This window comes from Chionomys nivalis, chromosome 1 (genome assembly GCF_950005125.1).
Source record: "Chionomys nivalis chromosome 1, mChiNiv1.1, whole genome shotgun sequence".
Classification (NCBI taxonomy): domain Eukaryota; kingdom Metazoa; phylum Chordata; class Mammalia; order Rodentia; family Cricetidae; genus Chionomys; species Chionomys nivalis.
Window position 1 is genome coordinate 127,469,337 of NC_080086.1, and position 25,738 is coordinate 127,495,074.

General features: G+C 42.6%; 1 protein-coding gene across 2 annotated transcripts; it reads left to right on the plus strand.

The window, feature by feature from the left end:
* Positions 1–95: 95 nt before the first annotated feature.
* Positions 96–25,195, plus strand: LOC130884261 (interferon-induced, double-stranded RNA-activated protein kinase-like). Of its 2 annotated transcripts, XM_057785314.1 has the most exons (16): positions 100–347; positions 3,984–4,115; positions 5,513–5,633; positions 6,044–6,177; positions 7,057–7,180; positions 7,547–7,620; positions 7,936–8,023; positions 8,884–8,918; positions 10,045–10,095; positions 12,124–12,246; positions 13,537–13,659; positions 15,323–15,503; positions 19,427–19,555; positions 21,953–22,054; positions 23,178–23,234; positions 23,312–25,195. In XM_057785314.1, the coding sequence occupies exons 1-16, from the start codon at positions 172–174 to the stop codon at positions 23,432–23,434; spliced, it is 1,773 nt and encodes a 590-aa protein (XP_057641297.1). In that variant the 5' UTR covers positions 100–171; the 3' UTR covers positions 23,435–25,195. The 2 variants fall into 2 exon arrangements, with proteins under 2 accessions (XP_057641305.1, XP_057641297.1); XM_057785322.1 differs by lacking the exon at positions 13,537–13,659 and having other exon boundaries at positions 96–347.
* The last annotated feature ends 543 nt before the right edge of the window (positions 25,196–25,738 follow it).

Here is a 25,738-nt window from a genome sequence, read left to right on the forward strand (position 1 = left end):
CAACGTAGGAGTCAGGAAATGTTCAGAAACCTGGGAAAGCTCCTATGGCCAGCCGCCACTGTGGCTGAGCTGGAGAGCAGAGGCTATCCTGACCAGCTCCCGCTCGCGGGAGACAGAAGAGCCACGCCTACCTGTCCCCTCGCGGGTGCAACCCGGTGCGGGAGGGGCTGTATGCGGGAAGGCGGAGTCCGCCGGGAAACGAAACTGAATGGGCCTGGCCTAGGCCTAGGCTTCCACCGACCCCAGCAGCGACGGGGAGCAGCAGCTTGGACGCGACCTCAGAGCCCCCATATTGCAATTCGAATTCTAAGCCAGGGCGCCGGCCACCGTCCAGATCCAGGAACGCGGTAGGACCTGAGGGCTTATTTTCTCACTTTTCCTGGACAGCAGTAGTGGGGCTGGGACCTATAAGGAAAGTGACAAACCCGATGACCTGAAACTCTGGAGGGAAATCTAGAAGCCCGCCCGAATGATTCAGGAAAAGACTTTGGCTGCACAGCTGTGATGGTATTCCAGTTGGTAGGCCTCTGTGTCAGCCGGGTCTCGCTCCATCCTCCACCTTGTTCTTCTCCATGTAGCTGAGTCTTCTTCTACTCCGAACCGGATGCTTGCTCTCCTGTTCCGACCTCTGCCACACCAACCCCTACAGTCAGGCAAAGGCCCCCATTGCCCACCACTTTCAGACTTCCTTGGTGCTTCTGGGCCAAGGCCAAGTACCCTTCAGCTCCTGGTCTTTGTGGTGCCTCTTCCCACTTCCTGGAAAGCCCTTCCCCCACCCCACCCCCAAGGAATAGCATGCGGAGACCCCTCTCAGTATCCAGTCCTTCTCACAGAACCAACTGCATAAGCAGCCTTCCTTGAAGAAGAACTTCTACTCTGCCCTCCCTGTCCCCCAATTCCCGTATTTTTCTCCATTTTCCAATTAATACTTAGTATCCTTCTATACCAGTAAGGTCCCAAGAGCAGTTTTAATTCGCTTGCATGATCCTAGCACCTACTACCTGACACGTGTGCACTACATGTATGTTAAATGTATGTTAATTCACAGATACCCTTGTCTTCTAGACAAATGAGATTTCCTGTTGCATGGTTAGTCCTAGAAGAGCCTTGCCTCCCGGAAACTAAAGCCTCCCTAGGTTATTGCCCAGGACCTTGGAATCTTGTGCAGATGGCGCTCTTTCTTCAGTTTGCCCTGTGAACCTGACAGGGCTGGACCACTGTTTGCAGCTTCCTCGTTTATATATCAGATATGAGATGAATACATGCTGTATGGGAAGTAGCTACTGGAAGCACATCAGGCCTTTTGGGAGTTTGAGGGAAGTAAGACCAGTGTCTTTGCGACATAGGTGAGACAGGCAGGTGGCATTTGTTGGCTCATGTGATGGACAGCTCTTTGGGTGAGTGAATAAGAGATATAACTGCTCCTGCGGAGCTCACGGATGAGGTTACAGAGCAGCCGGCTGTGATGAGGGTTGTGAAGGGGAAGATGCTAACTGTCCCTGCAGCATCAGAGAAGACCAGGCCCATCCTGGTAGGTGAATAAAAACTGCCCAATAGACAGCGAGCTCCAATTCATGGGAGCATGGAATGGGAGGTACCTCCGTGCTCTTTCGTGGATGGACTCATTCATTCATTTGTATCAAGCCTTTATTAAATCCGGTGCCTCCTTTCCTTTTTCAGTTAAAACTGTTACATTTATGTTTAAAAAGAATTTATTTACTTTTTATTTTGTAATTATCCATGTATCTGAGTATGGGTATGGACATGGGAAGGCAGTTTTTCTTGGAGTCCTGAAAGGTATCAGATCCTCTGAAGCCACAATTACAAGGAGATTGTGAGCTGCCTGCCACAGGTGCTGAGAACCAAGTTTGGATTCTCCGGGAGAGCAGCAGTGCTCTTAACTGCCGGGTCATATCTCTCACTGTACATTTATTTTATTTTGTGTGCATATGTGTATTTGTACATGTGCTTCAGTGAGCCTGTCTGGTCAGAGGATAACTTGTGGAAGGCGGGACTCCTTCCACCATGTAGGTCCCAGGGGCTGATCTCAGATGGTCAGTCTTGGCAGCAAACGCCTTTACCTGCTGAGCATCTTCCCAACCCTGGTGAAAACCATAACTGTGTAGGTAGAATTTAAAGCCACAGCCTGGAACTGATCACAGGAAGGAGTTAAGTAGGGAATAGGATACTTGAGGATGAGGCCCCTGGACAATATTTAGATGAAAAAGAAGATGAAGAAGGGCCAAAAAAGAAGGCAGAGAAAGTACAGCTTCTGAGAGAGGGTGAAACCCCAGAGATCAGGTGTCTCACAATCCCAAGCTAAGAAGGGGGAAGAAGGGAGATGAATGAATAACTGACATTGACTATTGAATTTGGCAAAGAGTGAGCCACTGGGAACGTCACAAGAGCAGTCTTGGTGGCTGGTAGAGGATCCAGGATCTGAATGATGCTTTAAGTCAGCGGTTCTCAACCTTCCTAATGCTGCAACCCTTTAATACAGTTCCTCATGTTGTGTAGACGCCAGCTATAAAATTATTTCATAGTTATTTCATAACTGTAATTTTGCTGCTGTTATAAATCACAATGTAAATATCTGATATGCAGCCCCTGTGAAAGGATCATTCAACCCCCAAAAGTGTCCCAACCCACAGGTTGAGAACTGCTGTTCACAGTGTGAAGATTCTCATTGAAAATTTAAAACTTTATGTGGAGTTAGGGATCAAACTTGAGGCTTTATGCATGAAAGACAAGCCCTCTACCAAATGAACAGTGTCTCCAGTGGATGAAACCTTGAAATTTCGAGTTCACTTTTAAATAGATAATAGAAACATAAATATTTCCAGATTTACTGGGCATTAAGTGATATTTTGATAATATGTATACAGTGTATAATATCTAAATTGGGTTAAATGTATCTATACCAAGAAATCGTTTTTCCTTTTTTCCTCTGGGTAATGGCACTGAGTATCATTTTGTTTTATTGGCTGTTACATGAGCGGGCTGAGCCTGCTTGTTGTTGGGATTTTTGTCCCGCCTGGTACCCCACAACTGTTTAGCTCCAAAGAAAATCACACATAGGTCTCCATAAATTATATGCTGATTGGCCCATTAGCTCTAGCCTCTCCCTGGCTAACTCTCACATCTTGATTAACCCATTTTTCTGATCTATGTTAGCCATGTGGCTCAGTACCTTTTTTCAGTGGGGCAGATCACATCCTTCTGCTTTAGTGGTCTGGGCAGGAGTGGAGGAATCAACTTCCTCCTTCCCAGAATTCTCCTGTTCTCATTACATCATTTCTACTTCCTGTCTTGTTTTCCCGCCTATATTTCCTGCCTGGCTAATCAGTATTTATTTATAACATGATTGACAGAATACAGACAATTCTCCTGCACCAATTGGCCGTTGCTGTGTCTCCTTTGGAAAAATAGCACTCAAGTCCTTTGCCTATCTTATAAATTGTGTGTGTGTGTGTGCAAATGAACGTATGTAACATAGTCATGTGTGTATGTTTGTGAACATAGTCATATTTGTGTACACAGCTGTGTGTACATGTATATGTGTGTTGCTGTATTGTGTGTACACAGTTGTATATGTGCACATGTGTGTATGTATAATCCATAGCAATATATGTTATATAGCAATATGTGTATACATAGCCTTGTTTTTACCATAAGAGCTGTAATTCCACTCCTACATTCATTACGCCTTCTCAGGCAGGTAAACAGACTGAATCATCTCACTCCTTGGAAGCCAGGAGTAGATCAAAGGGCGGGGCCCTCTTTCCCTGGCCACTGGTTTTGAAAGTAGGTGTTTTAGGAGGAGAGAAAGATTCTGACACGAAGCGTTCTCTGAATTTATGTAGGGCTGAGATGAGTCCCGTAGAGAAGACCCACTGTCTCTGGTGGTTTCCTAGGGGGTGCTGGGAATTCAGATTATCTGTAGTTTGTTAGTGCTGTGCGTGCAAACACCTCTTCTGTTGCAGGTTACTGGGAGGAAACATGGCCAGTGATACACCGGGTTTCTACATGGACAAACTTAATAAATACCGCCAGAAGCACGGAGTAACAATTACATATAAAGAAGTTTGTACTTCAGGACCTGCACACGACCGAAGGTAATTTGTCATCAGGAAAGGTATGACTAGGGCCAGGGAGGTGACTCAGTAGATAAGAAGTCTTGCTATGTAAGTATGAAGACTCAGTTGGAATCCCCAGCACCCACATAAAAAGCTGCGTGTGGCTGAGCATGTGCCTGTAAATTCAGCACTGTGCAGTGCTAGTACGTAATCTCACAGAGATGAATAACACCGATGTATTGAGGGGTTGCAATGGAAAGGCACGAGCTCACAAATACAGAGAAAAGGCTAAAGCAGCCGTCCTGGGTCTCCCCTAATACTAAGAAAGAGCCAGCAAAAGAAAGCAAGCAGGTTTTTTTGCAATTTATAGTGCATACATAACCCCTCAGACCACCTCAGAATACCGTAAGGCCGGTATTCTGAAAGCTAATTGAAGTAAATATAGAGCAAAGACAGGAGGATCGCAGGGCTCTCTGGCTACCAGCCCAGCTCTAAGTTCAATGAGAGATCCTGTCTTAAGGGAGTAAGGCGGAGTGATAGATAGAGCAGGATGCTCCGAGTCCATCTCTGACCTCTGGGTGCATGTAGATAATTCTCTCTCCCAACCCCACACACAATCACACACACACAGACACACACCCTCTCAGGAAGTAAAATGGTGGGATGAAGGAAGAAAAGTGAGACCCAGATAACAGAGGTGTAGCTCACTGTTAGAGCATGTGCTTAGGATGTAAGGCCTGAGTTCGATTCCAGGCATTTAAATGGGAAAAAAAAATTGAAAAACCAAGCAGACACTAGAATGTCTGCCCTATAAACGTGGAGTAGAGGGACAACTGTGGTGCCATTCGGAGGTCGGACTTCAGCTCCACAGGGAAGCTGCCAGAGTGCTGTGAGAGTCCAGCAGAGCCTGGGAACTCGGAGGACTCGAGAGAGACACAGAGGCTGGAGCCGTGACTCAGTGAGTAAAGACATTGGCCACCCAGCCTGATGACCAGAGATTTCCTCTGGGACCCACATGGTGGGAGGAGAGGAGAGAGTCCCCAAAGCTGTCCTGTGATTTCCAACAAGCATGTCCTGTCTCGAGCACACAGACAATACGTACGCTCACACACCTCACCCCTACGCTAAATAAGTAAACAGGGAAAAAAACACTAAGCTTGGTAGCTCAACCTTGTAATCCTAGCACTTGGGAAGCTGAAGCAGGAGGATTGTAGTGAGCTTGAGGCCAGCCTGGGTTATACAGTGAGGCACTGTGAAGAAATAACAAGAAGAACAAAGAAAGAAAAGAGGAAAAAATTACAGACTTCTCCCTGCGTCAAGAAGACATTGTTGTTGGAATCCTGAAACGTGCATGTGGGGCGGTGGAGACCAGAGTGCTTGTCCTTAGGAGAATGACAAACTGTGTGATATGTTGTGAACGCTGTCTTTTTAATCAGGTTTACATTTCAAGTTATAATAGACGAGAAAGAATTTCCACAAGCCGAAGGTAAATCAAAGCAGGAAGCAAAAAATGCTGCTGCCCAACTTGCTGTTGACATACTTAACAACGAAAAGCAGGTGAGTAATTGGCTTTTTATCTGATCGAAGGGAAGCTGTAAATATGTATGTATATATGCATGCATGCATGCATGTATTCATGTATGTATGTATAATTTCTATCGCACAAATGTGACAATTCTCTGATTTCATACATACATCAAATTATACATACATAACATGTGTGTATAAATTTATGCTTCATGTTATATTCCATAGATATATGTAATTTTAATGTATCATTTAGGATTTTTTATTAAAAGAATAATTTATTTTTTGCAGATTTTTTCCTAATAACATATAGTTACACTTTTAATGAGGAAATATAATTAGGAAATCCATAATATGTATGTTGCCTCTTATGTTACTCATTTAGTAATTTTGTATGATAATTTGTGATTCGTATTGAGCACATTTTCTTTTCTTTGTAGGCAGATAATCATACGGACGCTTCGGAAATTTCATTAACTGACAATTTCATAGGCCTTGTCAATAGTTTTGCCCAGAAGAACAAGCTGTCTGTAAATTATGAACAGCTTGTCCTTGATACGCAGTCGCCCCAAAGGTGAGACGTGGCTTCTCCTACTGTGTCACTGTGTGCGAGCAATACCACTGAGAGGCTTTCACATGTAGCTTTCCAGAAGTCTTTGCCCCCACCTCCTTTATACACTTAGTATGAAAAGTTTATGAGTTATAAACATCAAATGCCCAATACCTAAGGTTTGAGGGTCCGTTGGAATCAAGTTTAGCTGATTTGTTTTTCAGTAGCCTCTGCTTTCCTTGGCTTTGCTTTTGACATTTCTGTTTCCTGTGGTCCACAAGACAGTGAGTGTGGTACCGGAAGCTGCCTGAGTGACAGGAAGGCCACGTTCGCCAACCTGGGAGTAGAGGAGGTCGCACTGATTGTTCTAGTTTATTAACTTCATATGTAATGTGTGAACAAGCATCAGAGTCAGGAGGCTCTGAGAACACCCCAGTGGACTGTCTTCCCCTAATACTGCTTCCTTGTGGCTGGCTTATCCCCTTTAGCCCCACTCTGCCAGCTGGTTTTCTCTCTTTGGGCAGCCCTTAGAAAATTCGCTGGATCCCCACCTTTTCTCTCACCCTCTAAATCTTTTCACTTGGGATTGAAGTTTTTGTTTGCTTGCTTGCTTTTAAAATCATCGCATGGTGTTTTGCTGTCAGTCTTTTAATGAAACAAGAAAGAATTAGATGTTACCTAGGAACTGTAAGCCAGGATTTTGACTGTTTCTGGTTATTCAGATAGATTGGTGACTCTTTCTTTGGAGTTTAAATTATGTGATGTAGGAAATACAAACATAGTTAAAAATTTATTAGTCTGATCTCAAGACTATTATTTGTCTGTAGGGTTCTTTTACTCCCCAAATTGTACATTGATTGACAATATTTTTGATATGTAAATAAGTACTCACATTTTTTCTAGATTTAATTGTAAATGCAAGATTGGGTCAACAACGTATGGTACTGGTTCAGGAGCTACCAAACAGGAGGCAAAGCAGCTGGCAGCTAAAGAGGCATATCAGAAGTTTTCAGAGAAGAGCTCAATGGTATGTGCTATCAGTTATTGTAATTTGTACACTTACGATTCCCTCTTAAGTTGACTTCAGGTCAGATTGTTTGCATAATGCAGGCATTTGCCAATTGCATAACAAATGATTCCTCCATTCTGTGTATCACCAATGATCCATGAACCATGGGGCTAGGAGGTCTTAAGAACATAAAAGTCCTATGGGAATGCAGGGTTGCTTTTAAAACTTAGCTCAAACGTCCATGAAAATGTGTTGGTTTTGCCATTGTTTGTGATTGTGGACTGGGTGGCTATGGGACAAATATGGGCAGTAGCATGTGTCCAGCGACCATAGAGAAGGAAGTTAGCTGCCTAAAAGCCTGCTAAGGCTGTGCCTTCTCTTCAGAGAGCTGACGGAGCATCCTCTGAACCTACTCCATCTGAACCTACTTCATCCAGTGGCCTCTCCAACAGCAATTCGTGAGTCTGTGTAGCCAGTGTGGTGAATGGGCCGAGGGAGGGGCATGCTTGAGGCTGTGGGTCCAATCCCCATCACCTCCCTTCCCCCAAATTTGGTTCCAGAACTCTTACCAAGTGGGTCACAACCACCTATAACTCCAGCTCCATGGGAAACAATATCCTCTTCCGGCCTCCCGTGCCAAACACACACATACACACACACACACACACACACACACACATGCATTCGCTCACACAAACATACATACACATAAACACTTAGGTAAACCTTCAGAAAACAAGACTGAATTCATAAAAGTTTTGCTTTTCTTCTAGTGCTCCTCTGTCAGCACCTGAAAGTGATATCGCAGAGAATGCATCAAAAAACTGCCGGCCCAGCCCCTCTTTCGAATCCCCTCTCATGGTATGCTACTCGTCTCGAAGCTCCAAATTTAATTTTTTTTGTCTTCACTTAAGAATAACTTTTACATTTTAATTTTATGTCAATGTAAAAATGAGTTTTACATTTTAATTTTGTGTGTCCTCACTAAATTATGATATTGAGAGTCATTGTTCATTTCTTTTTTCCATGCTTCTCTCCCATCCTTGTCCACCTACTTTGTAGACCAATCAACCTACCTTCCTTTTTCTCCCTCCCTCCTTCCCTCCCTCCTTCCTCCCTCCTTCATCCTTCCTGTCCCCCCTCCATTTCTCCCTCCCTATGTTGGGAATCAAATTCCATCTTCATGCATTCTAGACAAAACCTACCACTGAACTACCTTCCAACCCTTACCCTTGTCCTTTTGAACATTTCTATTATATTGTTTTTAATTGTCCACCCAACTGATTAATTAGTATTTGGTGTAGTTCCATTTCTACTTAGAAAAAAAACAGAACTGAACTTAAAAATCAGGTTTAATTGTTATAAAAGTAATATGCTTATAAAGAACTACAAATCTGTAAGAGAAAGACAATTGATTTAGTAGAATGGACGCTGTCTGAAGGGATTTGCAACACCAAAGTTGGCAGCCAATGTAAAAAGATGCCTTATTCCTCTAAAGATGGGGAAAATACAGTTCAAAACATCCATTTGATACCATTGCACAGCTGTTTGGTTGGCCGTATTCCGGTCTTGCAGTAGTCACTGGTAGAAGACTGAGGGAGACTGCAAAGATCCATGAAGCTGGTGACCTTACAGACTAAGGAACCTGGCTAGGGTCAGCCCCAGAAATGAGATACTTTCTCTCCTCATCTGAAACACCTTCTTTTTTCCTTGTGTTGCAGAACGGTCTCAGAGAAAATAAGAGGAAGTCAGGAATGTGAGTATCATTGCGCCCTGAACATAGTTTGGGCAAAGGTTCTGGTTCAGACTCTGTCCCTGAGTTTCAATTAAGGTCTGTGGTATTGGCAAATATTGTTATACCCATTTATTTGAGAGATGTAACAGAAGCAGTGGAAAGCTTGAGACCTATGAACCAATTTAACCCCAGAGAAACACACACACACACACACACGTACACACACACACGTATACACGCATACCCCTGCACACGTGCACACACACACATTCACATGGTGTACTGTAGATATAAAGCCCTATGGTGATGCAGCTAGAGACAGTAGTTTTGAGTGTTATTTTGTAAAACACTGTTGAAGATTTGGGCTTGGAAGTGTTTTTAAGGGAAGCAGATATGTATATTTATAGATAGATAGGGTAAAGATAGTGTAATAACTTGCTATTTTTTTAAAGACCAAATTTTATATAAATCATAGAAAACTGAAGAGTAAAGACATACAGTCAGAAAAGAAGGCATGAGACATAAGGAGCTGCCAGTACTTTCTGAGCAGTATATTGAACAACATACAACTCCTGAGGTGGACAGGTGGAGAAAACAGGAACTTGCCACACGTCAGGCCGGCAGCTCTGGTGCCTGTGGCAGTGAGGAGGGAAGAGGAGGATTTCTGAGAAGGATTGGGAAGGCAGGGTAGACATGGCTGAGGGAAGAGAGTAGCCGGGTGGGGGATGAGGGCCAGGAGGAGGACAACAGACCACCTCAGTCAGGACTTGAGGGTAGCAGTATTGCTGTGTCTGGTTTGAGGTGATGTTTGAGCATCCTACTGTGGTTGGCTTATCACTATCAAGAAATGAGGGCAAGGGGGAGTGACCAAGGGGACCTCATTTCTAAGGATGTTCTGATTCTGGAGAAAAAGGAGATAGGAGGTCTGTGGTGGGTGTGTTTGGGTGAAAATGGGAAGCAGGAAAGGGATGAAACAGGATCCTCAGAAGAGAACCAACAGGAGGTGTTTTTCTGAAGTTTATACCATTTTCTATCACCCTGACAGCTGAAACAAACGATATAATGCCCAGTGCGTGGCATGAAGTCTGTTCTAAAGTTATCTAGGTTCTAGTTTTGTCTGAGTTCTGTATTTTTGTCTCATCCTTAGGAAACTGTCACCAAATGATGTGCTAAGTAATAAATATACTATGGAGGGCAGGTAAGGGGAGTTCGTCTAATGGTAAGCGTGCTCGTGAAACAGAGATTCTTCAAGTTCTAAGTTATATTTCCACCCAAGCGATGAATAGCCATGGCCCAGTCAGGCCCATGGAGGGTCATGGCAAATGAAAATTTCTGTGATGTTATCAGCCTTTCTGATATCCACGGACGCTGGTAAAACTGAAAGAAAATAATCCTTTATATCCATGATTTAGATGAAAAGGAATAGAGAAAGGAAAGGAGGGAACGAAGGGGTGGAGGAAGGAGAGAGACTCCTGTGAGAGTTGAAACCGATCCACTTGGACCTGTTTTCCAGCTCCACACAAGATTTCTCTAAACTAGAAAGGCTGGGGTTCATCTTCTGTAGTTGATGTTTCAGTTAATTAAATACCTAAGATGAAGGAGCCTGTTTGAATCAGCAGGACACTGAATACAAGTTTTCAAAAGAACCAATGAGTACTTATTAAGCACCTAATATATACCCACTGCTGTTTTGGGCACTAGGCTTATGGTAAGCACAAATAGAGTAGAATTCTCACTCTCAAAAAGTTTGCGGTAATGACTGGCATTTTGGAAATGGGTCTGAGGATATGGCTCAGCTGTGCAAACTATCAAGGACCCCTATAAAAAAGACAGGAGTAGGGGGCTGATGACTCACTGCTTAAGAGCACAGACTGCCCTTCCAGAAGACCCAGGTTCAATTCCCAGCACCCACATGGCAGCTCACAACTGTCTGTAACTCTAGTTCTCAAGGATCTGAGACACTCACCCATGCACATAACAATAAACTTTAAAAAAAAGGAACTGGTGTAGCAATACACGCATTTGTGACTCAGACACCATTGGGAGTGGAGGAAGTGGTGGAGACATGCAGCCCCTTGCAGCCAGCATAGCCATCAGTGAGCTCCAAGATCAATGAAAGAAAGATCCTGTCTCAAAAAATAAAGTCTAAGACGGATGTGGTGGCCCACACCTTTAATTCCAGCCCTCAGGATGCAGAGACAGGAGGACCTCTGTGGGTTCGAGGCCAGCCTGGAACCCTGTCTCACAAAACAAAGCAAAATATAAAAGAAAGGTGCAGAGTCACTGAGAAAGACCGCTGTCATCAATCTCTGGCCTACTCTCTCTCTCTCTCTCTCTCTCTCTCTCTCTCTCTCTCTCTCTCTCTCACACACACACACACACACACACACACACACAGACACACATGTGTTTTTTTAGTTACACGATCTGTATTCACATATTTATATGATACACATACAATTGTAATTACAAAATAAGACCAGAGTTAAAGAAGAACAGTTGTATGATGAAAATGGAAACAAAGTCCCGAGGTCAGCCTTCTGCAGAGAAAGCATGTGCTTGACATGTAATGAACAAGGACACAGCGTGATGGGATGAGGTTGGAAGAGAAGTGGGGACAGCGCTGCATGGCACCTTAGGGGCCCTTTAAAATTTTTCTGTTCTTTGCTGAATGCAAAGGCAAAGCTGGAGGAGGTATAGGTGACAGGGAGAACTGATCAGACCAAGTTTTCATAGCTAAAGGAGGGCAGGAGAAGCAGAGTATCAGTCAGCAGGCCACCACTGCAGGAGCCTGAGGAGTGACCCTGGGTGAGGATGCTGGAAGTGGAGAAGAGTGGGCAGATGGTAGTGACACGGGCTAGAAGGAGGAACGGGGCTCAATGATTGGATGTGGGGCATAAGGAGGGGAAGAAGCAGGTTGTTCTGGCCCAAGGAAGGCTCAGGGCTTCTGCTTTCCCTCTGGTACCTGTGGCACACAACTGAGTGATTCTTTCTAGATTTAATACATGGGGGTGGGGCGAATTTCTCATCTTCTTTGTACTCAATTGATAAGATACTTCAGTGTGTCCTATGTACAACTAGAGGGGGTGATCTGTTTTATTGACTTTTCCATCAAAAGAGGAGAGGAGACTCAAGAGCTCTACCAAATGTTATCAAAGACAAGTAAGAAAGAATCATTTTCATCTTACTAAACCTCAGCAATGACAGCAATATTAATCCTAACTAGGTTTCAGAAGGATTTTGAAGACATAGAAGAAATTGGCTCAGGTGGATTTGGCCAAGTTTTCAAAGCAAAACACAAAATTGATGGGAAGACTTACGCTATAAAGCGTGTTAAATATAACACAGAGTAAGTAAATGTCTGACTTTTGTGAACACAGTGTGTTGACTGTCACCATTCTTTGTATATCTGTCCTTCATTACTTACTTATTTCTTGTCCTCTTTAACTTTTCGTTGTGCCCACAGGAGTTGGGCTTTTCTGAGATGACTTCACCTTACAGTGGGTATTTCTTTCAGTTTAAAAATATGATTGCCTTGCCGGGCAGTGGTGGCGCACGCCTTTAATCCCAGCACTTGGGAGGCAGAGGCAGGCGGATCTCTGTGAGTTCGAGACCAGCCTGGTCTACAAGAGCTAGTTCCAGGACAGGCTCCAAAACCACAGAGAAACCCTGTCTCGAAAAACCAAAAAAAAAAAAAAAAAAAAAAAAAAAAATATGATTGCCTTGCCGGGCGGTGGTGGCGCACGCCTTTAATCCCAGTACTCGGGAGGCAGAGGCAGGCGGATCTCTGTGAGTTCGAGACCAGCCTGGTCTACAAGAGCTAGTTCCAGGACAGGATCCAAAAGCTACAGAGAAACCCTGTGTCGAAAAACCAAAATATATATATATATATATATATATAAATATATATATATATATATATAAATATATATATATAAATATATATTATATATATATATATAATTGCCTCATGTTGAGACAGTACTAGACCCTGAAACTGTTGACTTATTTGGTTTAAGGTGGTTTTCTCAATGTTTCCCGTTTTGAGATTCTCTCCTCTCTGATGTCTCCAGCTGTGTCAAGTTGATATAAAACCATTCAATACAGGGTACTTTCAAGAAACTGTTACATTGTCTTAGCTCTTGAGCCCAAGCCCTGTAAAGCTGTGATAGTACCAAGTCTTACTTTCTTTGCATGAACTAGTAACTTTTTGATGTATTTTTGTCATATACTGAAAGTTCTAAGTTGGGTTCTGCTTGCTGCCTGGGTTTCCTGCCTTTGTTGCCCAAATGAGATTCGCTTGTAAAATTCCAAGATTTTGAGACACATCTACACAGAATATTAGATATGATATAGCTACTGAAAATTGTGTTACAGACACTTAAGATACAAATGATGTTTAAATTTTAGATGTCTGTCATTTAAGCCACTGCCCTTTCTTTTATGTTGAGAATGAGAACAACCGTAGTTCTATGCACTCAATCCCTTTTGTTCCCTCTTGAGTTCTGGCTCTCCTGCTAAAACTTGGTGTGGAAGCCATTGTGACTATTGAACAGAGATTGCGTCCCATTACCTGAGGAGTTCTGTAATTATCAACAATAGGTAATAACACATTTGTTTTCTGGGTGCTTTTAACTAGGAAGACTGTGCGTGAAGTAACAGCGCTGGCAAGGCTCAATCACGTCAACATTGTTCAATACCATACTTGTTGGCAGGGAGAGGACTATGATCCTGAGCAGAGCGTGTATAGCGATTCTAGTCGGTAAGATGAGATTCTCACAGCTGCAATGGGATGGAAGGCCCTTGTCATTTATTTTGTGAGGGCCATCACATCATAATTGTCACATGTAATGATCAGAGCCACCTCTGAAACACACTGTGTTCTTTTTTTCTACAGGCAAGGCAACAACGAATGACCTTGCCCTCCCGGTTCCTCTCTACTTTCTGAACTTGTTTTAATTACTTTGTTTTAGACTCACTACCTGGCACAGACTAACCTCAGGGAGGTCCGCCTGCCTTAGCCCCCAACCGATGTGATATCCCAGGCACAGGCACATGCCAGTATGCTGGCTCAAAGTTGCTTTAAAAAATATTTTTGATGGGATGGGGAGATGGATCAGTAGCATGAATCACTCTTGCAGAGGGTCAAGCAACTATGTCAGGTGGTTCACGCCCACCTGTAGTTGCAATTCTAGGGTATCGTCTAGCTTCTTTTGGCACCTGCATTCATGTACACATACCCACACAGAGACACAGACACGTAATTTGAAAATAAATCTTAAAAAAAAAAAACACCTTTAAAATTTCCTTAGTTGTTTTAAAAATCCCATGTCCAGCATTCATGACCCCACTCTTCTCCACAGAAGCAGTGCAGGTCGTATATGGCTTGTCAGAGTTAAGGCAGACTTAATGTGTAGGTGCTGAACCCGAAGGTCTCCTCTTCTGCTGCCATAACTTGCCTGTGTCTCTTCTCCGAGGCTCCTGGCAGTGCACCCCTGGAATGTAGCTGTAGCACTGTGGTGGAGTGGTGAGCTATGGCTGGACATGCCCTACAGGCATCCCTAGTGCTTTCTTTGTTTTGTCTCAGCCCCTTTTATAGGACTGGGAATTCTAAAAAAAAACTGGCTTTTGCCTTTGAAAGTCATTGAGATTTCTTGGGGGACAGCCTTCTCGCTGAACTCCTGATGCCAGTGGAGACCTCATCATTCACCAGCACCTGCCAGTGTCCTTGTGCCATGGAGAACTCTGGGCGTTACTGACCAACAGGAGATAAAAGGTTTTGTTATCTTTGAGGGAATTATTGGCTACATCTTCATATTTTCTAGCATGTGTGTGTTCGGAAAATATAAATTTGATATCAAGCCAACTTAGTTCAGAAGAAAATGCAAACTGGTTAACAAAATCAGTCTTCCGACTTCTGTCTTACAGCAATTGATTCACTGGCCATCTTTAGGAGTTTCTCAATGGTCTGTCATTTTGGGATTTTTTTTACCTCTTGTTTGGGACTCTGTCCCCATGATGATAAGGATAGTACCTGACTCACTTTCTCATTTTCAAGGTGCCCGTTCGGTGCCCTTTGTAAAACAGATGTTGAATTAACTGAAGATGACTTAAAATGCTTCCAAATTGCTTTATATAATAATGGAAAACTTGGATTTCTGCAATTAGGACTGCTTATATCTGTTGTCAAAAGTGATCAGCGATCTTCAGCATTAAAGAATATATAGGTTTATACTTTATAGATAAATCTTTGAAGTTCTGTACGCTTGAGAAATTATGATTTGTATAAAGTGGTTTGTTTTATTACATGTTTATCATATCCAGATATTATATTCATTCTGAGACGTTTTATTTGGGTTTCATGTTAGAATTTTTAATTTTTTTCTCTATTGCTGCTTTTAACATACGGTGAATTTTGTGTCCAGATCAAAGACCCAGTGCCTTTTCATTCAAATGGAATTCTGTGATAAAGGAACTCTGGAGGACTGGATGGCAAATGAAGAGCAGAGGAAAACAGACAAAGATTTACGTTTGGAATTTTTTCAACAAATAACGACAGGGGTGGATTATATACATTCAAAGGCTTTGATTCACAGAGACCTTAAGGTAAGGGAAATATGCTTTGTTAGTTGATAAACACACAGTTTAATGACTTTAAAGTGTATTTTCTCTGTTTTCAATTTGTGCTTGGCAGGTAGTCATGATAAAATAACATTTCTCTAGCTTGCTGGACTTAAACAGGGTCTGGAACTTACCCCAGATGCTATCCCATGCAACTGCTCAGCAGATCTCCGGGTCCCGGGAACCCACTGTGACATGACCCTATCAGAAGTCCTGTCCCTCCAGGCTGTATTGAGTGTGGTGGTCATCGCCTAAGCGTAAACAGCAGCAGCTCCCGTTCATAGACTGAAAATAACTGTGGTGGATTATTTTCAGGGATGGCCGCTGCTCGGACCCCTAACTGTGGTGGATTATTTTCAGGGATGGCCCGCTGTTCGTACCCCTAACTGTGTTGGTTGCCAGAGATGGCCCGCTGCTCGGACCCCTAACTGTGGTGGTTGCCAGGGATGGCCCGCTGCTCGGACCCTGCTTCTGCTGTTGTGCTTCTCTGCTCCGCTATGGTTCAGCTGCTGTTCCTGAGGGCACATGCAGCTGAGGAGTTCACAGCCTGGCCCTAGTGTTTCCCTGATTGGAGTCTTCTCCCCCATAATTAGGAAAACACCACGCTTTCGATTATTTGCCATCCCTCTTGGTCTGTTTGCTTTTATGATCTGACAGCGAGTTTCCCGTTTTCCCTTTCCATCAGCAAGAAAGGAGAGATGCCAAGGAGTCCGGCGATTGCCTTCCTTATCACAACCCTACCCCAATTCACGCGAGTTCTTCCTGACAGCTTCGTTCATGTTCTTCACCAGACATGCATGCTTCCGACTGTCCTCTTTGGTCCTGATTCCTTTACTTAACCTTTCTGGATCACTAAGCCTCTGCCTTTCTGCTCTAAGGCAGAAGAACTTTATCCAAGTGAATCTTGGCTACCTGGGTGCTCCACCTGTCTAAAACAGCCAGAATGAGGAATGATTCAAAAAGTTCCTAGGAAAAATAAGTACCCCTGTTTTAGCCGCTTGCTGAACCAAGCTAAAATGAAGTGGCTGTCAAAACATTTGAGTTCCGTTTGCTTTGCATTTGTGAACTTAGCAACTTGATATCTGAGTCCTCCCATTTCTAATATTTCTCTGTAGCAATATCTAAATAGTTCCTAAAAGTTAGAAGATTTTTAGGAAAATCATGTTCCAGCAGATAAACGAGGACCAGGTGGATGGCATGTACTAGTAATCCCAACATCCCAGAGCCTGAGGCAGGAGGATTATGAGTTTGAGGCTAGCCCGGTCTACAAACATAGATCATATCTAAAAACATTTTGGTTTTTGTTTTTATTCACTATCCCTCACTTTGGTATAAATCATACATAGGATTATGTGGTTCGTCCGGATCCGAAGTCCTTCCACCCTCTTCTCTCTGACTTTTCTACTACGATGCTGCTTCCTCCCTTCTCAGAAAGGATTAGATAGATGTGCTTGTAGCGGTCTTCCAAAGAATGATGTTTAAAAAGCCATTCTTACATGAGGTCTCCAAGAGCTGACTTCTTACTATGTTAGAGTCTTGAGCTCCAGGCCACAGTGGTACAGCCATACAGTTTCTAGAGAGAGGGCGTTCTCTGCTTCTCTGTATCTCATCTCTGTGCCAGAGGGGTCAGCGCTGGCCAGATCATCGAACCTAGCCTCTGCTCCCTGGATCAAGTTGACACATTTCCTCCCTGTTCCATAACCTCGCATTTCATTTATTCATAGTATAACTGACTAAATAAGACAGAAGAACATCATTGTTTTTTCTTTATTTAAAAGAATTATTTTCTTTTTTTAGTTTTTGTTTTTTTGAAACAGGGGTTTCTCCTTGTAGCCCTTTACTGTGCTGAAACTCACTCTGTAGACCAGGCTGGCCTCCAACTCACAGAGATTCTCCTGCCTCTTCTCTTGAGTGCTGGGATTAAAGGCCTACGCCACAATACCAGGCTTGTTTTTTTCTTTTTAATAAAAAGCAATCTTTTGTTTTTCCTGGTCTCATAGATATTTACACAAATTCAGTCTTCTGTTTCTGAGTTAGGCTGCAGCTGTATTAGGGTAGCAGTTTCATTTGTGGGCATAGCAAAGCTCTGTTGCTGTGACTTCAGTTTAGCTTGGGAACATTGTTTCCCCATATCCACCGCACACAAATATCCTTTTTTCATTACTGACTTTAAGTTCTAATCCACTGATTGAACTGAAATCTCATTGCTAATTCTGCACAGGGCTTCCAGAAGCCCTTCCCTGGGCTCCTCCGCTCATCCCTCATTTCTTAGCTAGGCCCTTTTGTAGGTGTATGTGTTTAGCCTAACATTGTATTGAATGTCTAGTTTTGGCAAAAATGGCAAAAATATTAACTTTGTCACCACCAATACTCTTATTTTCAGTCCGTGTTGTCTAGAGTTATGTAACACATGTGGCCACTGTTTATTTGTTATGTGTGCATTTGCACACTCAATGCACATATATACACGTTTCGGTCAGTGAGATGGCTCAGTGGGTAAAGATGCTTATTGTACAAGACTAGTGATCTAAGTTCAGCTTCTGGAACCTACATAAATAAATAGAAAGGTGACAATACAAAATTTTTCTTTACACCCAAACACACACACACACACACACACACACACACTTTAAATGTTTAGTTTTGTATCTTTGAGTGGCTAGAGATGCAGCTCATTTGTTAGCATTCTTGCCTAGCATTTATGGAGCTCTGAATTTGATTTCTAGCCATATGTAAACCAGGCATGGTGGCTCATCCTCTTAATCTGAAGGTGCAGGTGAAAGTATCAAAAGTTCAAGGCCATCCTTGGCTATGTACTGAGTTTGAGGCTGACAGGGGATATGTGAGACCCTATAAACCAAATCAAACAACAACCAAATATTAGCCGCCCCCCAACCCAAACAACAGCAGCAACCAAATCAAAATCAAAGGAAACGCATAGAGAATGTGTTTGTGATCATTCCCAGCTTCTGCTTAACAAGGTGGAGGGGGTATACACTTAACAAGGTGGAGGGGGTATACACTTAACAAGGTGGAGGGGGTATACACTTAACAAGGTGGAGGGGGTATACACTTAACAAGGTGGAGGGGGTATACACTTAACAAGGTGGAGGGGGTATACACTTAACAAGGTGGAGGGGGTATACACTTAACAAGGTGGAGGGGGTATGCACTTAACAAGGTGGAGGGGGTATACACTTAACAAGGTGGAGGGGGTATACACTTAACAAGGTGGAGGGGGTATACACTTAACAAGGTGGAGGGGGTATACACTTAACAAGGTGGAGGGGGATACACTTAACAAGGTGGAGGGGGTATACCCTTAACAAGGTGGAGGGAGTATACACTTAACAAGGTGGAGGGGGATACACTTAACAAGGTGGAGGGGGTATACTTATAAACTCTTGTCAGAATCTGGGGAGAAATTCTGCACGGGACATCCTGCAGCATTTCTGAGAACTGAGCCATTCAGAGACTCTCAAAATTGGAAAGCGTTTTAATTCCCATCAGACCTTAAATTACACCAGTAGCATGCCCTCGGGGTATGTCCAGCCCTCTTCTGGGGTGGGGAGTTCAAACTCCCATTCCTTGAGCCTCTCACTAGATTACTATGGAGGAAAGAAAATATTTTTACCCATGCCTACCTTGGATCCTTCTCCTGGGACCCTGAAAAGTGAATCTTCCATTTGTTCTATTCTGATATTTGGAGGCAGGTGTGAACAAGACACCTTCGCTGTCATTTCAAAGTCTTTTCTTCTTCAGTTGGCATTTTAAAATCCCAAAGTGTTAAATTCCCTAGTTTGGGCTGCCCGTGTAAGGAGAAATGTCAACAAATCGGTATAAAAGGTTGTTGGGACCTGTGGTAATAGTTGGTCCAAATCACATATGTTAATTAATTTTGTCTATAGCCAGGTAATATATTTTTAGTAGATGAAAAGCACATAAAGATTGGAGACTTTGGCCTCGTAACAGACCTGGAAAATGACGGAAATCGAACAAAGCAAACAGGATCTCTTCTATACATGAGTCCAGAACAGGTAAAGTCGTTTTATTTTCTTTCTGTGTAAATTTTACTTCTTTATTTTCTTGTGTGTGTGCGTGCGTGTGTGTGTGTGTGTGCATGTGGTATATGTGCAAATTCATCTAGGTGTGTGTATATGTGTGTGGATGTTTGTGCATGAACATATGGAAATCTGAGGTTGTGTAAGGGTATCAGGTATCTTCTCTGATAGCTCTCCACAATTATATATATATATATTTAAGTCAGATATTAGGGGGTGAAGGCTGAAAGATCAGAGAAGCAAAGTGCCAACTACTAGAGAGTTCTTTTACCTCTACCAATGCCCAGACCAAAGGGGTGATCCTGTTCTCTGACTGCTTCAGATTCCATCTGTCTCCACCAAACCTCAGACTGCACTGAGCTCCTGTCTCCTACAGCCTTATATTCTTCTCTCTCTGTCCAGCCATATTGCTCCGGCTTCCATCTCCTGAGTACTGGGGTTAAAGGTGTGGGATCCCAAGTGCTGGGATCACCTTTGTGTGAGCTCTTTTTCTCATTTAGACAGATTCAATCTTGTGTAGCCCAGGGTGGTCTTGAACCAACAGAGATCCCTCTGCTTCTGTCTCTGGGGTCCTGGGATTAAAGGCATGGGCTACTATTACCCGGCCTCTAGTGGCTTAGCTCTGCACTCCAATCTTCAGGCAAACTTCGTTAAAACACAAAATAACTACCACTACACACACACAGACACACACACATATCACGTTTTCTTTATCCTTACATCTTCTGATGGCCACTTAGGCCAATCCCATAACTTGACTATTGTGAATAGAGCTATGAATAATCAAGTCTCTCTGTTGTGTGTTGACTCAGTATAATTTCATGCAATTCCATTTGTCAAATCTTGATATTATTTTCTGGGATGTTAGAGCCCTTTCCAAAAAGTCCTTGTCAATGCTTGCATATCTTATAATGTTTCTCTGTATTATCTCTGACAGTTTCACAGTTTTAGGTCTTTAATCCACTCTGAACTGGTTTTTGTGTACTTAGACCCCAGGTGTGCGCTCACGTGAGGGCGCACACACACATACATGGAGAGGGGAGAGACAGAGAGGGAGAGAGAAAGAGAGAATGAGAGAATGAGAGAATGGGGAATGACTCTAATTTCCAGCATCACTTGTTAAAGATGCTCTTTTTTACAATGTATGCTTTTGACATCTTTGACAAAATAAGGTTAGCTATGTGAGTTTCATTTTGGGTCTTTTATTTATTCTACTCCATTAGTCCACGTTTCTTCTGTGTAACCCCCCCCCAAGTTTTTTGTTACTGTGTGTCTGTAGTGTAACTTAAAATCAGATTTAGTGATATCTCCAATGATGTTCTTTTTGCTTAGGATTTTTTTGACTGTCTAGGATTTTTTATTCTTCTATGTGAATTTCAAGATTTTTTTCCTTTCTGTTAAGGATGATATTGGAATTTTAATGGGGATTACTGTGAATTTGTAGATCACGTCTACAAATCTTCCATGTTAATTTTGCTGATTTACCAGCACGGGAGGTCTGGGTCTTTCTGTGTAGCCCTGGTTATCCTGAAACTCACTCTGTAGAGCAGGCTGACCTCAAACTTAGAGATCCTCCTACCTTTGCCTTTCAAGTGCTGGGCTCAAAAGTGTCTACCACTACATCCAGCAAGTAATATTTTGAAGTTATCATCAATAAGATTAATTATCTTAGCGGTTCATTATTAGAACATAGAAAATCTACTGATTTTTTAAAAAAATATTTATTTCATGTGTATGAGTTTTCCTTCATATTTATATAAGTGTACCATGTACATGCCTGGTATCGATAGAGGCCAGAGAAGGTGTCTGATCCCCTCGAACTGGAGTCACAGGTCACCATATAGGTGTTGGGAATTGAACTCAGGTTCTTTGCTAACAACGAGAGTACTTGCAAAAGCTGAGTGATCTGTCTAGCCCCAAAACTACTGATTTCTGAATGTTGACTTTGTGTTCAGTTATGGTTTTGGTAGAATCTTTAGAATCTCTTCTGTACAGGATAGTGTTGTCTAACGGTGGGGATTTGGCTTCTTTTTCTGTTTGAATTCTTTTATATCTTTCTCTTGTCTAGCTAAGAGTTGAAGAACTATATTGAATATGGGTAGAGAAAGTGGAAGTACATCCCATTGTCTCACTCTTAATTTTGGTGGAAATGCTCCTAGTTTTATCGTTTAGTATAAAATTGGCTATAGCTTTGTTTTATATAGCCTTTATTGTGTTCCTTCTATTTCTACGTGATGGTTAATTTAGTGGTCAACTCCATGAGATACAGAATAAACAGACATTTTGATGTAATATATAATTTATAGCTTTTTTATCAGAAGGCATAGAAACATATTAGGTGAATAACAAAGGCAAATGTATTTTGGCTTCCAGCTATCTTTACAGGAATATGGACAAGAAGTGGACATCTATGCTTTAGGCCTTATTCTAGCAGAACTTCTGCACATATGCATCACCTTTATAGAAAGATCAAAGGTAAATATCCCAAGAGAGAACTAAGCAGATTAAAGCACTGGTTGTCACCCTTCAGGCACTAAGGCTATCGCCCGCCACTCGGTGAGGGTGTGTTTGACCTCATGACTCTGCTTGTAAGTGAAGCATAAACTTCCTCTTACAAGTGTGGACAACCATTTTGCTATAAATAAAAAAATGGCTTTCTATAGAATATGTGTATATCCTATAAGATTTGTATTTGTGTGTGTCAACAAAATTTCACTGATTAGAGGGCAGTTTCTGCTCTAAGTGCTACATGAATATAAAAATCAGTCAGTTTCTCAAGGGATTAATTTTCTAAGAAGAAAGATAACAGCCAAAAATGATTAAGTGTTTTAGAAGACAGAAAGTCTCCAGGAGGAGCTAAAAGATCTCTCCAGAAATCTGGATTTAGGTTTAGGAAACATGTAACTTGAGTACTGAAAGATCAAGTTTTTTTCAGATTATTTATTTAAGGGCATATATGCACACACACACACACACACACACACTAATGTGTGCATATGTCCACATGCTATGGCATGCTTATGGAGGTCAGAAGACAATTAACCTGGGTTAGTTCATTCTAATAGTTGAAATAGAAAGCATATAACCCCAGCATGGATATACGAATGTGCAGTGTGTGTTGGGAATAGCAGGCAAGATGGTTTTATCTGAAGCCGATGATTGGTGGGGCTGTGAAGACAGGTTGGGCTACACTGAGGAAAGCCTTTGGGTTTGTTATGTCTTTGGGTAGGTGGTGGGGCAGCACTGGAGACAGCAGACTCCTGATATCCTAGTTGGAAGCTCAGGAGAGGGGTTTGCCTGGAGTCAAAACAGCCTTATCTTCCCTAAAATAGGGATGATGAAAAGATGCACGGCCTAGCATTCCAGAACAGAAGGGAAGTGATGGGCCTCCTGCACTTAGCCCTTCAAAGCATGGATCTTAAGGATGGTTATCAGATCGGGGTAGATCCAGGGAGGAGAGTTCTGCATGCTTCTTGACTAAAGAGTCCTAAATTTAAGAACTATTCTAGATTTAATGTATTTCCAGTCATAAGTGTATTTAGTTTTTCTTCCCATATAAACTGTTTCTTAGTAAATACATCTATTTGTTGTATTTCAGTTTTTTCAAAAGCTAAAAGACGGTTTCTTCCCCGATGATACATTTGACAACCAAGAAGTAAGCATTTGAAAGTCATTGGTTTTATTTTCTTCACTGTTTTCTTTCTTAGTACTGACTCTTATTTATAATTACAGAAAAGCCTTCTAAGGAGATTGCTCTTGAAGGAACCCAAGAAACGACCTAGTACATCTGAAATTCTGAGGGTCTTGGCTGAATGGAAGAACAACTCAGAGAAAAAGAAAAGACACACACATTAGGGCCTTCTGAAAAAGTGTTCCACTTTGGACATATGGCCTTCCTTGTGCTACCTAGTCTGAGCTGGAACATTGGTAGATACTGTACTTAAGTTTTAGGAAACTTAAGGAAAGAAAAACTCGCACAAAAGTTTTTATTTCAAGACGTTTTTAAAGTTAGTCTTTGACAATTCCATCCATGTATTGCATTCAGATCATACTCGCCTCCACCCTCCTCGGACACCCATGCCAACATGAACTATGCCCTCTGCCGTGCACGCCTCATCATGTGAACTGCAGCTTCTGACTTCTGGAGTCCAAATAAATCTCTTTGTCCTTAAGTTGCCTCTCTCAGGTAGTCGCTGTGATGAGAAAGCCATGAAATGGCACCAGAAGGAGGGTTTGTTGCAATAAACCTGCCACATGGTTCTTAGGCTTTCAGAGCTGGTTTGTGGGAGGAATGTGGAAAAGGTTGGAGCTGCAGGCTGAAGAAGTCCTAGAATGCTGTCTATAGTGGTATATTGTTTGTGTTTTATTAAAGAAAGCTTGCCTGAAGATCAGAGTGCAAAGCAGCCACACTAGTCAGCCATACGGGCCAGGCAGTGATGGCGCACACCTTTAATCCCAGCACTAGGGAAGTGGAGACAGGAGTGTTATGGCTGAGCAGAGAGAGGAATATAAAGTAGAAGGGACAGGAACTCATTGGAGCCCAGAGTTTGAGGTTTGGGAGGAAATTCCAAAACATTCCAACAGGGCATGGAGGCTGTTTCCTGCTTTTAGCCAGGGTTATAGTGTAAATGAGGAAAGAAAGGAATAGTAGATGTGAAAGGGCATGAAGATTTGGAAAACGAGGAACTTCAAAGTCAAAGTAGGTGCAAAGTGGCAATAATTAGAGATGAGTGCTATTGAAGAGGAGCCATGCACTTTACACTGCTGGCCACTGCTGGCATTATAGGAACAAGACTACACCCATGGAAGGCTATACAGTGTGAAAATGAAAAGCCCCCTGAAGGCCTTTCATGTCAGAAGTTCAAGCAAGGATACCTAGAGGAGCGGTCTTTCTGCTTTAGCTGTGCAGGGCCTCAGATAATGCTACAGCCATGGCCTGAATGGCTCGTTTACATTTCAAGATGGCGGCAGGACTTGGCACCATTCTTGCTGGTTTTGCAGGAGAGCAAAACACAAGGGTCTTGGGGTCAGAGATGCTTGTCCAATGGTTCCAGAAGAAGCCTGTGAGAGCTGTGTGCAACACGGTGGTCAGATTCCTTGAAGAAAGGCTCTGAGAGGCTTTGAAGCTATGAAAGTGAAATCTTAAGTTTTAAGACAGACCCTGGGACATTGGAGACGACAAGAACGTGGAATGTCTGCTGAAGGAGCGGTCACTGATGGGAGCCACCCAGTGGAGCTCAGATGATGCCACTGTGTGTATTCCAGATACCGAACACTGAGATGCAGCCTTTGTTGGTCCTGTGTGGATTTACTTTTGCAATTGGACCAGTCTTTCCTTGCTGTTCTCCCAGACTTACTTTTTAGAATGGGGATTTTCCTTTGCTTGTTTGTATGCTGTAATAATTGTTTTACAGGGACTCAGAGCTGAAAGTTCTCCTTTGCTTCTCAAAGCACTTTGGAATTTTGAATGGTGTTGACTATTAAGACTCTGGGAACTCCTGAGGTAGGCCTCAGGATTATGAGATGGCCATGAGCCAACAGGGACTTGAAACCCCCCCTCACACAAACACACACCACCACCACCATCACCAGGAACTCAGGCTTCTGCCAAATCTTTCCTGCCATGAAGAATGGTTAAGTCAAAATAAATCTCCTCTGCTTCAAGTTGCAACTGTTGGATTTTTAGTGACACAAAAAGTAGCTAACATAGTGTTTATAGAAGCCATGGCAACAAGAAGTACCCATAACACACAGGAAAAGAGAATGGATTTAAAATTTTGTTTACAGGGCCGGGCGATGGTGGCGCACGCCTTTAATCCCAGCACTCGGGAGGCAGAGGCAGGCAGATCTCTGTGAGATTGAGACCAGCCTGGTCTACAGAGCTAGTTCCAGGACAGGCTCCAAAGCCACAGAGAAACCCTGTCTCGAAAAACCAAAAAAAATAAATAAATAAAATAAAATTTTGTTTACATATCAGAGAATGAATAAAGTGAGGCTGAATGTAGTAACAGTATATTAACAGCATAACTAAGTAAACAAGTTTGAAAATGTGTACAGAAGAAAGCGTTCACATAACATTCCAGAACACATAAACAAAATTATTTTAAAAATGTTTTAGAACACTCAACAAATACGTTGAGATGGAAAAGATAGATAAAT